The following is a 15,884-nucleotide window of genomic DNA, read 5'->3' on the forward strand; positions in this document are numbered from 1 at the left end:
AACGTTTAACCAAACCCAGCCCATTCGATTGAGAACATACAGGTATCTTCTTTAGTATTATCTTCATTAGCATCTACTAAGATCCATACTTTCTTAACTCCTGAAGCCAACCTGCCGCCTCGGATTAGTGAGATGAGTTCGATTTCGGGTGTCGGTGGCAGCACAACGAGATGGGAGTGGAATCTAAGTGGATCTCCAGGATACGCTACAAAGAGTCCACCAAACCGGAACCCAGACATCAAGTACCATCCGTTCTCCTTTAATTGGCTATAGACCTTATATCGGATATCGTTATAGTTCCACAGTGCTGGTAGATCTTTCATGATATATTCTGTCTGAGCCAACTCAGGTATGACAATGAACTCACCATCGCTCGTCGAACTCTTGCTTGATTCCAATAACTTCTGTCTTGAATCAACAGGATACGTCACTAACTGACAGGGCGTATTCCGATATAACCACATGGATTCATATTGACTAAGAAGTAATGGTATCAGGAGATATGTGTTTTGTTGAGGATACTTTGCAAGAGTGCCTATCAATAGACCACAGATCCCCAACTCTCGCAACCTCTTAATCTGAGCCACATCCTGAACAACTACCTGATCATTGACCAAATGAAGAGTCAACATAGTCCCGAGGACATGAGCAGGCGATGAAGCAAAAGAGAGAAGAGTAGAGTAGAGTGCGATTTGAAATTTTCGTACCGAAACAAATCTAATGCCCTTTACTTTAATGCAGCTGCTATTAGCCATGCCGCTACTATTGTGGCTACTGTCGCCGCCGCCACAGCCACTGCTGCTGCTGCTGCTGCTGCTTGTGAAATGTTATTTTACATTAGTTACCGTACATAAAATACACAACAAATAGAACGTCCATTAATCGATCAAGCTGCTTACACTGATCTTTGTCTTGTCTGCCCCGTCCTCGTTTCTCAAAGTCTCGCCAATTATACGGCTGTTGAGTCGTGCGGGCGTTTGCTTGGGAGAATTGAGAGGGGCATATTGTATGCTATTGGAACTCAAGTTACGTTTATGATAAAACTCAGTGGGCGGAATTATGGAGGAACGTCTCAGCGAATGGCTGGAGGAATTCAAATCAAAATGGATGGAAAACGAGTTATTTCTTGAATTAGCTGTTGAAAGTAGTAGTGGTGATCCATAGCATGATGGTGAACCATTGCAATTACTACCAGGCCCGCCAGCGGGTTGATTACTGGTGATTGGGGTTATAAAAAAGGAATTTCCAGGATGATTGGCCAAATTAGGATGCGAGTAGTTTGAATTCGATAAATAGATTGGATTCTGAGAAGAACCGGCTGCGGCTGCGGCTGCTGCCGAATGTCTTCTTTGTTCATCCAAAAGTCGTCTTTTTGGGTTCAATGGAGGAAGACTGATATGTGGGGCATGTGGATGATCCAAACTGGCAGAACGACCAAATCTAAAGTCAGGGGCAGTTGATGAAAGTTGAGTGGAATCTTGCATGGACGCATTTTGGTTGGGATCATTAGAAAACATCGATGTGTTAAATGAAATGCGATTGACTCCCCCAACACCAGTAGCTCCAGTAGCTCCATTAGCTCCGTTACCACCCATAGGGAATAATGGGGTCATTACCGGAATCCCTGGAACTCCATTAGAAGTATTTAAAGTTTGTGGTGTGTTTGCATGATGAGAAACCAGTGAATGTCTGGAGAATTCAAAGCCTGCACGACCCGTAGATAAGGCAGAAGCTGAAGTGCCATTTGAGGAATTAGCTGAAATACTCGATCTTGCTGATGAGGATGACGTTGCTGTTGATGTCGATGTCGAAGGTGTTGGAAGAACACTTCCTCCTGTAGTAGTCGTCCCCATTGTTGTTGCAGAACCAGAACCAGAAGCTGCAGCAGAAGCGGCAGCCGTTTGTGATGAATTAATTAATGCCGTTTTATTTAAATCCACTAGGCTATTATGAGAATTATTTTTCTTTTCTATAAAGTCATCTTTGTGATGTGATCTTCTTCTTCTGTTAGCTCCTCCATTCCACCAATTCTTAATGGCATTATCACTACGTCCATTTAAATGTCGAGAGATTTCTGCCCACTTTTTGCCGTATTTGCCAACATACTTTTCAATCAATTCACCTTCTTCTAAAGTTATGGGTGTTCTGTTCAACGAAGGCTTGAGATTCTGGTGGTATCTCTCACGGCATTGTTTGGGACTCCGAGTCATAAGTGATTTAGAGATTTTCACCCAATTTGATGGACCATAAATCGATATAAGTTCCATGAGTTTCTTATCCTCGTCAGGGGACCAAGGCCCTCTTCTGGACAGAGGTTTGTCGTATTGGTTTCCATTTGGTGAGCTCGGTGAGGGCGAAGCATTGGCATTACCGTTATTATTTCGATTATAGGTTGGTGGTGATGTAGACATAGATGTGACTTGAACCTGAGATCCCGGAACTGGAGCTGGAACCGGTGGTTGTGGTTGTGCTTGTGCTATTTGTGACGACATGGGCATAGCCATTGGTGCGGGTTCTGGATTATAAGGAACAGAGAGTGGAGCAGTAATCGGTTGGGCGGAAGGGAAGGCACTAGTATTAGAAGGACCACCAAATGTATTGGAGAGAAGCAGGGAAGATGGAGGCAAGGACGGATGGGTGGGACGGTGTTGATTTAAAAGATGTGATTGTGGCTGGTGCTGGGAAACGTTTGGAGGAGGTAGTTGTATTGGGGGCAACTGTCTGTCTGTCATTGTTGAAATAAACGGAATAGGGATACGGTGTTAAGGAAGCAAAACAGTGATAGTCTAATGAAGTCAAAGATGTGGGAGGATCAGCTAAAGCAAACAGTAGCAAGGGGTGGGGGCAAGGCAAGGCAAACGGAATAAGGGAATAAGGAATGGAAAATATATAAATGTAGGAAATGCGATATATAAAATCAAAAACTGACCAATAAAGTAACCCACTAGGGCCTGAAGTTCAATTAATACTAAATAACAAATAGGAAAAGCTAAGATTATTTGCCTTAGTTCAAAGGATCTTTTCCCAAGTCACCTGTGTGATGTACAGAAAAACAATGTTAAAAGTGGTGGACAAAATAGTTTGACCCACGTATCAAAAGTGAAAGAAACAAAGGTAGAAAAATCAATCAATACCAACAGTCACCTGAGCCTACTGTTGGTTGGTTGAAGTCAATAAGGAAGCAAAAATAGAAATGTAATGAATGAATGAATGAATGGTGATGCCCTAAATCTCAAGTAGCAACGAAAACCGACGGCTAATTACATGCACTACGACATATAAGGAGGCAACCCATGGAAATGTCTTATTCCTCAATACAAATGGTTAGAGCGGAACGTGTCTGCTTTGTGTCATCTCTACTCTACATTGGTTGTGCATTTCATGAAGTAGTGCATTAAAGCGAATAGTGAAGGTAAAAGTAATCGAAGGTTGGGAGTGGTGACGAGGTTAAACGTCATTGGGGAACAGAAAGATCTCAGGCTATGCCTTTAGCTGGGGGGTAATTCTGAGCTAACTAAAAATTCGAGAATTAAATATTTAAATCTTGAAAACATAAGTTTGTCTTTGGTGATTAGACGTCCTCCATCGGAATAGGAATTAAGCTTAGTATTATAATAATAATAATTCTTATTGTTACATTCACGATCGTAATGATCATAATTTCATGAGTACTGAAGGACGTCATGTTTTCGTATAAAGTTTAGCTTTATAATTTCTTAAACAATAGCGATTATATTGTCATTATTCATTTCCCATTAATACCTCTACCTGCCGCTTTAGTTGAGATATTCCGTACATAGATCGCTGTTGAGAATGTCTACTCCGACATGTTTGACATAAGGTCGCAGCAAAACGGCAAAGGCACAATCAATCATACCGTCAAATCATCTACAGAGTAGTTCATCGGTTTTCTTGACCTAGAAAAATGAAAAAGAATCACATTGTTCCTATTCTCGAAGACACTCCTTTAATCGAAGGGCATTTAGTTTATTTCCATTCCATGTAACAAATGTGGGTGTCTGCAACTCTTCGTAAAATTTCCCATCTTTCTTTTGAATCAAAATATCATATCATGTATACTCGGCCAATTTATTGTATGGTTTCTAACCTCGTATTCCTCTTTAGGGAACGTTCTTACTATTGTTTAGCACCAAAACACCGGCCCGAAATATTCTAGCCAAAATGCCGGATCCGATGCCTATACTTGAACATTGAAACTTGATGATCCAATCATTCAATTGTTTTTTCTGTTACCTTGGTCTATCACACTTTTATTCTTTCAAATCCGCTACTAGGACTACGTGGTCATAATAATATTAATATGTGACATGATACCTTTAGATCCATTCTTTCTTTTGAACAAAGCCCCTAGAAAAGCCGTTCAAGCGTTTAGACCTGCACTTAGCTACATTCGGTCATCGCCTGTTTTCCTGGCAGCAGTTGCCGAAGGCTTTTTAGTTACCAAACCCTTCTATCCATGGCTTATCGGCCGTTCCGGGAGTATTCTTCTCACACTCAGATCATTTTTATGGTCTATGTCATTTCAATCACGTGTCGTACTGGAATTGCACTATCATAAATCATACTGTGGAACAGGACGTATAAATGCGATTCACGAACTTGTAAGTGCTGTCATTGAATGGAATAAATATAATAAACAGGCTTGAAAGTATACCTGTCTGTCCGATGAATAAATACGGCATACAAGGGCGACAGCTAATGAAGTGAAATCCGCTTTAGAGAGAACAACTTTCGCCTAATCATTGTAAAGTACTCATCAGTTTTCCTATACCATACAATGCACTCAAATTTCATTTAAAAAGTATAGTCTTAAAGACTGACATTGTATCAAATAGGTAGGGCAGAACTTAGGCAGAACTTTTAACCACCGAAGATATATACATAGTACTTGCTTCAAGCTTTACGAACAAGTTAGCTTTTTTCAAAACGTTGATCTGGTTTGTTAATTGTCTAATATTACAGTGTAGTAAATGTTATTTGACGACAAAACCTAAGATTTAAATTATAAATCTGATGAGTTTTATACGTCTACTACAGTTATGGTTTACCAAAAAAAAAGTAAGCTAATCTTTTAATCTATATATTTACCAGTAGCATTCCGTGTCTAGCTGGTATCCCCATGCCTTGTATCGTATTATTTTGTATTCCCAACTATTTGAGGCTGCAGTTTTTGATACGCCATCTGTGTTTCCCAAAATTATTAAAGTACACTATATTACAAAGGTGTGTTCTTCGACTGAATCTATCAACGAGTGCTTTCAATTTTTAATCATTCCAATTGCTCTTTGAATTGCTCCAAATCATCCTCATCAAAAATAACCCGAACCATCAAGGAACAACTGGGGCAAACAGCAATATCTTCACCATCTTCCAAGTCTTCTAAAGCAATCGCAAACTTGTCTCCACATGGACAAGGATATTGCAACAAGTGAGTCACAGGATCAAAGGTGAAGTCATCGATCTCTATTTCATCATATATGCTCTCACTCATACGTGCTACTTCTTATTATAGTTTGTTTGGGGGTATATTAACAAGTCATCGCCATCATCACTAATTTTCAGTATCTGTCTAGGTCATCAGTAACAACAACATAGTCAAAAGCTGACGTAAACGATTAACAATAAAATAACAACTAGATCTTGTAGTCATGTGCCTATACCTCCATATTGTGTTCTCTCCAATTTCCAGAAGTGACTGCGTGTAAAATATCGAATCTTAGTACATATCACGTGTCTTTTAAAAAGTACTCCCATAGGGTTTCGTACCCTAATTATGCGCGAACTGCAAAGAAAATTTTTCTTCATACAAAGTTTCCCTAACAATAGCCAGTCGCACTAGCAGTCTCTTCTCGTGCACGCTTGTCCAAAATTTTCACTTGGTGGGAATCATAGGTGAATTTTTTTTGTCTTTTTTTGAATCCTTTCTTCTATCCTTCTTGTATTAGTTTAGAACTTCAGCAATCCTAAAGTGTATGTGCCATCTGAATAGATAGAGCAAATGATCCTCAAGACTATATGAGTAACTGCTTGTGTGGTGGAATAAGAGTGACTAGTCAAAGTGTTTAATCTCCCTATGAAATGTTTAATGAATTGAATGTGTATTGCTTTCGATTTTTTACAGAACACTTTTTAAGAATGGAGTAAACGTATGATAAGTCAATTAATATTCTGTCAACAGATGTTGACTTGTTATTTGATATCCTTTACTTGAGTTGTTGGAAGTCATCGCATATCAGGCATTCTTTTTCCCACTCTAGCAAAAAAAGTTTTCACTCAAAAGTCTTGAGTCCTAATCGTGCTATCTTTTTACCTTTATTTGAGTTTTGGCGACCAGTTATACTAACTAATATTAATAGGAACCATGGGTATTTCTAGAGATTCTCGTCACAAGCGTTCTGCTACTGGTGCCAAGAGAGCCCAATTCAGAAAGAAGAGAAAGTTTGAGTTAGGTCGTCAATCTGCCAACACCAAGATTGGTGCTAAGAGAATCCACACTGTCAGAACCAGAGGTGGTAACTTAAAATTCAGAGCTTTGAGAATTGAAACCGGTAACTTCTCATGGGGTTCCGAAGGTGTATCTCGTAAGACAAGAATTGCCAATGTTGTCTACCACCCTTCTAACAACGAATTGGTTAGAACTAATACTTTGACCAAGGCCGCTGTTGTCCAAATCGATGCCACTCCTTTCAGACAATTTTACGAAACCCACTACGGTCAATCTTTGGGTAAGAAGAAGGCTTCCGAAGAAGAACCAGCTCCAAAGTCCAGAAAGCTTCAAAGAAAGTTGGCTGGTAGAGCTTCTGCTGCTGTTGTTGAATCCGGTTTGGATTCTCAATTCGGTTCTGGTAAGTTGTACGCTGTTATCTCTTCCAGACCTGGTCAATCCGGTAGATGTGACGGTTACATCTTGGAAGGTGAAGAATTGGCTTTCTACTTGAGAAGATTCTCCCACAAGAAATAAGCAATGGGATGTTATTGGTTTCATCTGTAATAGGTTTCACTTGTTTAGTCTTGAAAAATTATAATCTCTTTGTATATTTTACAGTAATATAAATAACTGCTTCATAATGATTGAGTAATGGCTTACGTAGGACATATAAAATTTTGCTTAGTCTCTTGCTTAGGATTGGTGAGTCCAATACTTTTACTTGAGTTTAACTTGAAAAAGATTGAACTTACGTTCAAAGCGACTTTTACGAACCTCAATCGAGGTTGTCCCGGTGCGAAAGTCACCTTCAGATTCCATAACCACAATGGATGTACCAAAGGAGTTCATGTGCTCCAACACATTCTACGCTTACAAGTAATACAATTTATATCGAAATGACTATTCCCTCTTCTGTTTCAAATAGTTAGTATAATGCTCAAATAATATGAGATTGTACATGGTAATCGTATAATAGTCAGCAAAAAAAGGCAATAATTAGTTTATCCACATTGTAGTTCAGTACAGGTCTGTGTATAATCTCTTCTCATCATAATATACGATACACATAGTAGTTTCTGATAACATACTGTTGTTGTAATGAAATGGATCACTTGATCCACAAATCTTTAAAGAAGAAAGAGTTTGTAAAAATTTTATGTATTGAGTGCAAAATTTCCTTTTATTTCTCCATCTGAAGTGCGGGTAACACTTTGATTAAAATCTGATCCTATAATTGAGCTGATAAAAAGTTGGCATACAAAATATAGTACATCAGAGTACCATTTTAGGTTTCACTCCTTTTGGTCATAGTATAAAAAAATATGTTAGAGCAAAATATTATTGAACTAAGTCGTTCATTTGTTGGGTCCATTACTAACTTTCTTTAAGGAAGTGCTCCATGGGTGCAAAAATGAGCATAGACATTTTTGATTTTAATTTGGGACTCAAAGTATTTCACAAAGTTTATTAAAATCTACTATACAATCGTAAATCATATGTAAAAAAGAAGTAAAAAGTTAATGAACACTCTTAACGCTTAAGAGCCTCTTCATCAATGATAGAGGCTTCAGTCACAAGTGAATCTTTTTGGTAATCCAAAGCATTCAAATCATCTTCCTTATAATTGTAGTGCTTGAATGTGAACCAGAACAAAACACCAGCAATGAAACAAGATACACCCAAACCTGTGTAAGTCCAAACCAATTTAGGATCAACACTAGTGGAAGACATGGCTATACCTAAAGCAGAACCAAAGGCAGTCATGAGCAAGAATAAAGCCATAATGAAAGACTTCATTCTAACAGGAGCCTTAGTGTAAGCGTATTCCAAACCGGTAATGGAAGCCAAAATTTCAGAAATGGCAATAAAGCAATAAGCTGGAACTTGCCAAGCAATGTGTATACGGTTTGGTGTGTTCTTATATTTGGGATCACATGCTAATGGATGGTCATAACAAGGACCAGCTTTGTAAATGAAATGTTGCAAAACAGCAGCGTAGGCCATAGCTGCTGCGCCAAACATGAAACCCCAAGAGATCTTGGTAATGGCTCTGAAAGGCGTGAATTTTCTAATGAAAGGGTAAATGAAGCGTTCACAAATTGGAATGAAGAGAATAATGGCAATGGAATCAATTGCTTGCAAGATATCGTTGGGTAATCCATGAGTTTCCATTTGACCAGCTTGAGAAACAAAGTTGTTCAACATTTGACCGTAGACAACCCAGTAGATAGGGTAGAACAAGAAAACCTTACAAGCGTAGAGAGCTCTCTTGACTTCATCAACAAATCTGTCATCCCAGGGGAATTGTTGATTGGGGTTTAAAGATGGTTTAGCAGCATCCAAGTTGAACTTATTCTTAATGGCAACAAAGGTGCACTTGAAACAGTTGGAAATGATCTTATCACTGACAGGCACTTTAACGTACTGGTTTCTACCCAAAACCAAGGCACCAATAGCAATAAAGAAAAAACAGAAAGGTAAGAGGAAGGAAGCCCAGAAACCGACATGTTTTTCCAACTCAGTGGTAGCAATAACAGACAAGGAACCAATATTAATCATCAAATAGAAGAACATGAAAACATTTTGAATGGTAACGTTAGGATCTTGAATGACTCTTTCACCTGACTTTAAAACCTTAATAACAGGACTAGTCTTTTGGACTTGATCAGCAATCAAAGGTGCTACATTGGACTTAACACCACCAGTACCAATACCAATAATGATAATACCTACGACGTAACCTCCCAAAGCAGTAGAATGACTGGTGATTGAAGGGACAGAAGTGATAAATAAAACAAAAACACCAAGCATGTAAATAATACAGAAGACGAAGATAGTCTTGTATTTACCCCAGAAAGTATCAGCAATATAAGCACCCAAAATTGGAGTTACGTAACACCAGAATTGGAAAAAGTAAGACAAAGCTGTAGCACCTTGATTCTTCAAGTTTAAAACACCTGGTGGAGTATCACCGGGAGCATTTTGCATATAGTTTTGAAATGGAGCAGATAAACCATAGTAAGTAAATCTTTCGGCCAATTCGACAATAGCAACTAACCAACAACTGATAGGAATCTTTTCACTAACCCTTCTTAAGGTTGCGAGTTCTTCCTCGGTTGGTTCCCTGCCGTCATCATGACTTGAATGAGATGACCCAGAAACGGAAACATAAAGTGACTCGACAGCTTGGCCAGAGACAACGTTCTCTTGCTTTTCTTTCTCTACCTCAGACATGTTTAATTTGTCAAGCCTATTTGATAAACGGTATAATAAAAGTCAAAATGTAACTCGAGATAGGAAGTTTTGTCTTTATATATTACATTAGTACTGAGTATAACAGTAGGCTTAATGGAAAAAGGATTATCGGAGTTATTTTTTTATTTGAAGCCTCTTATCAGCTGTATACAAAGGAAATCCGGAAATCGTTATCCCAGGTAGGCAATGTTTTTAAGTTCACCTATAAAACATAACTGATAAAGGAGTTCAAAAAAGTGACAATGTAAATCTAACCCAAATGAGAACGGCATTAATATGGGGATCCAACCTCAAGCTAATGATATATCTGTGCTACATCATAAATCTCCCTACCCCATCCTACAAATGCCTTACGATTGCAACGGCATCATTTTAACAACAATTTCGTAATCAAGGGCTAAATTCCTTGAGCTTTTTTTTTCATTAACACGAAAGGCACAGTTTTTTTTGTACCTTTAAGAAATAAGAAGCCGATAAAAATGCAACTAAAGCCTGCACACTCCGGAATTTCATTAGATTTAACAATTGACTAAACAATGGTGCGGCACTTAAGCCTCCTGCCAATACCATGGGGAGATCACCTAACCGAAAAAAGCCGTAGTTCAAGACTTGCGAGGTTAACTAAAGCACCTTGCGGTGATGATGGAGATCTAACTTTGGTGCCATTCACCGAAACGGGCTTGAAAGTGGAGCCGAATAACTGCTTCAAATAGTCTTCGTTCTCTACACTCTTCACAAAGCACCATGTGAGTTATTGTCCAAGGGATTACAGCTCGCACTCAGTTACCCTCTTTGTCTCGATAATCATTTCGTAAGTATATCACGAATGGTGAACGAGTTATATGACTCCGGCTTCTCTCCTCTTGATCCCTCATTCTAACGATCTGTCTACTTTTTATTATTTCTGTTCTCTGATTTGACGTGACGAGGTTACAATGCATAGAATGTTGACCCAACCGTGCGGAAAATATTCCAAATATTCCGGGGGCGAACCTTGCAACGCACACGATAATTCGGTGATTGCTCGGCTCCAACAATAGTTATCAATACACCTTCACTGATGTCACTGGTTAAGAGAAATCATAAAGAAAAAATAAAAAGTACCTTGTGTATTCATAGATATGCTGATTAGAACATTCACTCTCTACTAAGTGGCTTCTCCATAGTATTCCTCTACGGAACATACGTTTGTTTTACACAAAACACTCTTACTAGCACCGCCTTCTTGCAACCAATTACCAAAACTTAAATGGCGTAGATTCTTTAGGTTGATGCAACATCAATCAAACACCGTTGATCAATATACTATATAGCCTCTACTGATTCAGTGAGAAGATTGAGGTATTAGCCAAGATACAACCATCAGTAACAATGAGATACCATTCGTAATTGATCGAGAATTGGGTATGTGCGAAGAAACTATACCACAACATTCTCGGGTGCCGTACCATAATCAACAAGCATCGGCTCATAAGCATGCTTATGATGTCAGCCCTTAAATAATATTTTATGAAATTCGTTATCTGTTGATGAGAGGCGATTCAAACGTGTCAGCACTGTGTATAAGAAATCTGTAGACAATACTACAGCTACATCCTTCGTTAACCTTATCTGTCAACCCCTATTACGTTACTACTTCGTAAGATAAGACGTTGTTGATTTGGAAAAGCCTGCTACCAAGAGAGTCCATCTACCAGCTAATGCTACGAACAATAGTACAATCAGTGTGTACTTTTCACAGGAGTTAATGTCTACATTAACATTTTTTTTTTAAGATTTACCACAACTGGCGAACTCTACTTGAGATATTCAGTGCCGTATAAGTTCAACATGACAAATTCGTACCTGAGCTGGCTTCATTTTATAGGAAAGAGATTTCTTGGTACGAGAAATGAAGCTTATTGTTAAGCCCATAGGTACTTGCATAGAGCGGAAAAAGTATTCTCTTATTCCGTGGAACACATATCTTGGTTTGCGCTTCAACCGCTGTTGTACTATTAGTTTTTGAATTGATACCTCTTAAACTAATGAAAGGAATAGACTCTAAGTCCCCTGTATCACAAGTTTATGTCTGTAGGGATTTTAGTAACTAGGATTCATCAGTAAGGTGGCTGTTGGGAATGACGAAAGTTAATATACTGAAACAGATTTCAACCAGAAGAGATAATAAAAAGCTCTCGTAGAGATGGCGACGCTTTCAAAAGTTGCTGAACCTCCGAAGTCTGTTAACTTTTATCTGAAAGAAAGACATTACATCAACCTTCAGGGTTTAATCACTCTCACACTAAGGGCGTGATTTTCAACAGAGAGCTAGGCCCTTGAGGGAAATGTTCTTGCTGTCGAACCCGCATCAAATAGATCGACCATCTCTAACGCTAAAGATATGCGGCCTAATTGAAGCTCAGGGTCATGAGCCTGGATAGAATACAATTGTTGGCATGTCAAGTAGTAATGAAAGGTTCACGAGACCTTTCTCGGGTTTGTGTTTATACCAGTGAAATTTAGAACGCTTTGTTATGGTACTTCCTTAAAGGTCATAACGGTGTTTACCAAGCAATTGTTTTTGGAAATACTTTCAGCATATTTCGCTTGAGCATTCAAAGTAAACGGAGTTAGGCGTACATATTGAAAGATTATGACCAAAAAAAAAGTGCAAACAATTGATTATTAAAGGGAGAAAAGAGGTCCATTAAAGCTTTCAAATATTGCACCAATGAGCTGTTAAGGAAAAAGACATTAAAATATTCTTATATCGTAATTGCAGCCAATCAAGGTGAAGTAGGGAGACAGATTGAAATTAAAGATAAGAGCTCAATGCATATAGCAAGACTACTTCAAGCTATGATACCAAAACCATTTTAAGAGAGCTTGGAAGCCGATTGCAATAGAATTACCACGGAGAAAATACGTAAGAGTTAAGCCAATATGAGAGACCTATACGCCAACTCTCAGCATAACTTTCCTTATTGTGGAAATCAATTTGATAATATTAAGGATAATATAACCGTAAAGCTGACACCTGTTCAATAATAGCAGAGTTTAGTGAATTAATCTTCAAGTATTTTATTCTCTCAGATTGCTACCTCTGTTCCGTGTTGAAACATTTGATAATCAATAGTGGACCTCTTGCGACATAAAATCTGTAAGAGTCAATTGGGGATAATATTATTGCGATATATGATGTGTGAAAGCTGGATGCGATAATCTAAAACTTATTAATCTCTAGTATAAGGCGTTCGAAAGACATTCAAATATATAATTGAATGAGACAACTATTTAGTGTCTTTGTATGACCCTTATCGGGAATATCAAATCATGGGGAACATTTGGACGGCGTCATCTCGGATTCAATGAAGGGGCCAATAACCTGGGAACAAAAAGTGCATCTTTTCCAACAATTCCTTCTTAACTCCGTCAGGTGAAGTGGAAACAGCAAACTTCATGGAACCTGACAAGTCGTCTCCAATACCGACACCAGTTTCGAAAGCATGAGCAACCGCATCAACCAAAGTAGCTGCCAATTTACAAGCATTAGCGGAGTTAGCCTTTAAGTTACCTACAACTGTTTCAACAGTAACAGGCTCTTCACTTTCATTCCAAGAGTCGTAGTCAGTAGACATACAAATCATTTGGTAAGCAATCTCAGCTTCTCTAGCTAACTTAGCTTCAGGTAAAACAGACATGTTAATAACTGAACCACCCCAGGTACGGTACAATTTAGATTCAGCTCTAGTTGAAAAGGCAGGGCCTTCCATACAAACAACAGTCAAATCTTCACCACCATTGGTAGTGTGCTTGGTGTGCAATTGAGGCACGTACTTACTGTCGAATTGTTCCAAGAAACCTGATGAAGGAACAGCTTCACTTATCAACTTGTTCAATTTGAGGTCAAATGGTTCACCAAACATAGCATGAGCAACAAATCCCTTTTCAAAGAAAGTCGAAGGCCTAATACCTTTAGTACGGTCAATGATTTGTGTTGGTAAGACGAAGTCCCTTGGCCTGATTTCAGGTTGCAACGAACCAACAGCACTGAAGGCAATGATAGCCTTAACACCCAAACTCTTCAAAGCAGCAATGTTAGCCCTAGAAGGAACATCAGTTGGTAATAAATCGTGGTGTAAACCATGTCTAGGCAAGAATGCAACTGGGAAGCCATCTTCAGTACGAGCGATGGTGATGGGACCGGATGGGAATCCCCAAGGGGTAGATACTGTTAATCTAGCAACCGGATGTAAGTTTGGTAAATCATACAAACCAGTGCCTCCAATAATGGCTAATTGAACTGGTTCCTTAAACTCATGGGGCAACGACTTAACGTCAACCTTATCTCTGTGAGCGGACATGATTCTTCTAAGATATCTAGGAGGAACGGGATGGAGAAACTTAATTATACAAAAAGCTTTCTATCAATTGGACTTGAGATAAGCAAATTCACTCAAAACTTCAAATTACTGGAGATCCTACCTTGCCTATTCAAAAGACTAACAACAGAAGTGAAAGAGTTTGGCAATAGGATTTTTTTTTCTTTAGCACGTTTATTTATTTGATGGGCATACTTCGCGGCGGCGATAGTACTTAATTGGTGTGCCCACCGGGAGTTAAGCAAGCCCCTGGCCAAAGTCCCGGGCATGTGAGCCAAGCACGATTACGTTATTACAAAGAATTGGACCCTAACGCGAGTCAATACGATCGCATTTATTACCAGTACGATGGTTTTAGTTTAATAACGTCAGTCCAAAGGGGCGGCTTTGTTGTGTGCCAGAGTTAGTTTTCTACTATGAGTTTAACCCCAGATGACTCAAAAGAAGCTCATACATTTGATGCTACCAACTAAGCCTTACACTATTATCCAGGACACGAATAGTTCAATACTCTCAGTGCCACTCAATCATCTTACTTTAACAATAAAGAGTAGTTACTACCTTGGTGCTACTAATTAACAGCTACAATCAATACTTCCACACTCCTAACGTTTCGACTTTATCTGAGAAAAATGCTTAGACGGTGTACGCAGCAGTTCACTCAGACAACATTACGTCTGTACGTTCGTCTTTACTCCTCCAAACCTCCCAAGGAGCCTGAGTCAGTAACAGGGTTGCCCTTGTCTGTTCCAAAGAGCAAAAGAAGGTTAGGTGCCTTGAATGCGGCCAGGGACATTTCCCCTGGAACGAGCATCTTGAAGGGTAAAGATGAGGACACCTCCAGAACCACAAGATCAAGACGGAACAGTAAAGCTAAAGACGATAAGAAGTTGAAGAAAACTCTGCCATCTTTTATTCCCTTCTCCAAATTCCCACAAGCACCCAAAGAGTTATTTGATTTATCATTGGATGAGTTATATGGAAGAATACTTTTGGATTCTAATAAGAGTAATCAAGACAAGGAGGGATCTTCAACTTCAGGACTCCCAATTTTACCTAGTGAAATAAAAAAGACCAAAAATCCAGATTTTTATGTTGATTTTGAAATACCGAAGCAATATATGAAATCACTGATTGCAGAAGACATCACAGGTAGAGATAAGGCAGTAGTTGAACAATTAGATGACTTTGCACTTTCTTCAGTTGATGAGGAAGATCCAGAAACTCAACAAGATAATGCCACTAGAGCTCTTAAATTTATCAAGTTGTATTACGACCAAGACTCTAACTCCTTTCAACCTCTTCCTGAACATATTTTGAAGAGATCTTTGAGTGGTATGTTAAACCTTAACTCTGGGCTAGATGATATTGATGACGAATACTTGTGGAGATTGATCCCTAGTGAGAAATCATTTGGGGTACCTCCTTTCGAAAAGGAGATCCACGGGTTCAAAAAATGGGAATCTGAAAAGGTAAAGGAGTCAAAAGAGAAGGCCAACGTTGCAGAGATAAATAGAAAAGAATTCAAAGAATTTCAAGTTGAACTCCAAAAGTCAAACAACAGTTTATTTAGAAAGAGTGCCCCAGAAGGAGCGTCAGGTGGAAGGAAGAAGTTAGACAGAAAATTGATGAAGAGGTATAAGAAATTGAAGGATGAAGGTAAGCTTGAACAGAAGATAACTATTGATGACGAAGATATTGACGATATCGCTACCAAATTTAAGTGATACCAAAACTTTTTAATGATAATAATAATGGCATACGCTAAGTTTAAATAGCACATAAATAAACATTTGTATATAGAAAGAAATATCCCA

At 38.7% G+C, this 15,884-nt stretch overlaps 7 protein-coding genes across 7 annotated transcripts; 2 read left to right on the forward strand and 5 right to left on the reverse strand.

The window, feature by feature from the left end:
• Positions 1-5: 5 nt before the first annotated feature.
• On the reverse strand, positions 6-632 carry SEN34 (tRNA splicing endonuclease subunit; the record flags this gene model as incomplete). Its single annotated transcript, XM_043192034.1, has 1 exon — positions 6-632. The coding sequence occupies one exon, from the start codon at positions 630-632 to the stop codon at positions 6-8; it is 627 nt and encodes a 208-aa protein (XP_043048666.1).
• A 95-nt stretch (positions 633-727) lies between these two features.
• Positions 728-2,732, reverse strand: KQ657_001235 (uncharacterized protein; the record flags this gene model as incomplete). The annotated part of the gene is made up of 2 exons (XM_043192035.1): positions 728-816; positions 1,193-2,732. The coding sequence occupies 2 exons, from the start codon at positions 2,730-2,732 to the stop codon at positions 728-730; spliced, it is 1,629 nt and encodes a 542-aa protein (XP_043048667.1).
• A 2,558-nt stretch (positions 2,733-5,290) lies between these two features.
• Positions 5,291-5,512, reverse strand: KTI11 (Kti11p; the record flags this gene model as incomplete). Its single annotated transcript, XM_043192036.1, has 1 exon — positions 5,291-5,512. One exon carries the CDS (start codon positions 5,510-5,512, stop codon positions 5,291-5,293), a length of 222 nt encoding a protein of 73 aa, XP_043048668.1.
• An 870-nt stretch (positions 5,513-6,382) lies between these two features.
• On the forward strand, positions 6,383-6,982 carry RPS8A (40S ribosomal protein eS8; the record flags this gene model as incomplete). Its single annotated transcript, XM_043192037.1, has 1 exon — positions 6,383-6,982. One exon carries the CDS (start codon positions 6,383-6,385, stop codon positions 6,980-6,982), a length of 600 nt encoding a protein of 199 aa, XP_043048669.1.
• Positions 6,983-7,978: 996 nt separating this feature from the next.
• PTR22 (Ptr22p) lies at positions 7,979-9,682 on the reverse strand (the record flags this gene model as incomplete). The annotated part of the gene is made up of 1 exon (XM_043192038.1): positions 7,979-9,682. One exon carries the CDS (start codon positions 9,680-9,682, stop codon positions 7,979-7,981), a length of 1,704 nt encoding a protein of 567 aa, XP_043048670.1.
• Positions 9,683-13,050: 3,368 nt separating this feature from the next.
• MEU1 (S-methyl-5-thioadenosine phosphorylase) lies at positions 13,051-14,049 on the reverse strand (the record flags this gene model as incomplete). The annotated part of the gene is made up of 1 exon (XM_043192039.1): positions 13,051-14,049. The coding sequence occupies one exon, from the start codon at positions 14,047-14,049 to the stop codon at positions 13,051-13,053; it is 999 nt and encodes a 332-aa protein (XP_043048671.1).
• Positions 14,050-14,699: 650 nt separating this feature from the next.
• KQ657_001240 (uncharacterized protein) lies at positions 14,700-15,794 on the forward strand (the record flags this gene model as incomplete). Its single annotated transcript, XM_043192040.1, has 1 exon — positions 14,700-15,794. One exon carries the CDS (start codon positions 14,700-14,702, stop codon positions 15,792-15,794), a length of 1,095 nt encoding a protein of 364 aa, XP_043048672.1.
• Between the last annotated feature and the right edge of the window lie 90 nt (positions 15,795-15,884).

The sequence above is a fragment of the Scheffersomyces spartinae genome (genome assembly GCF_019049425.1).
Source record: "Scheffersomyces spartinae strain ARV_011 chromosome Unknown scaffold_14, whole genome shotgun sequence".
Classification (NCBI taxonomy): Eukaryota; Fungi; Ascomycota; class Pichiomycetes; order Serinales; family Debaryomycetaceae; genus Lizanozyma; species Lizanozyma spartinae.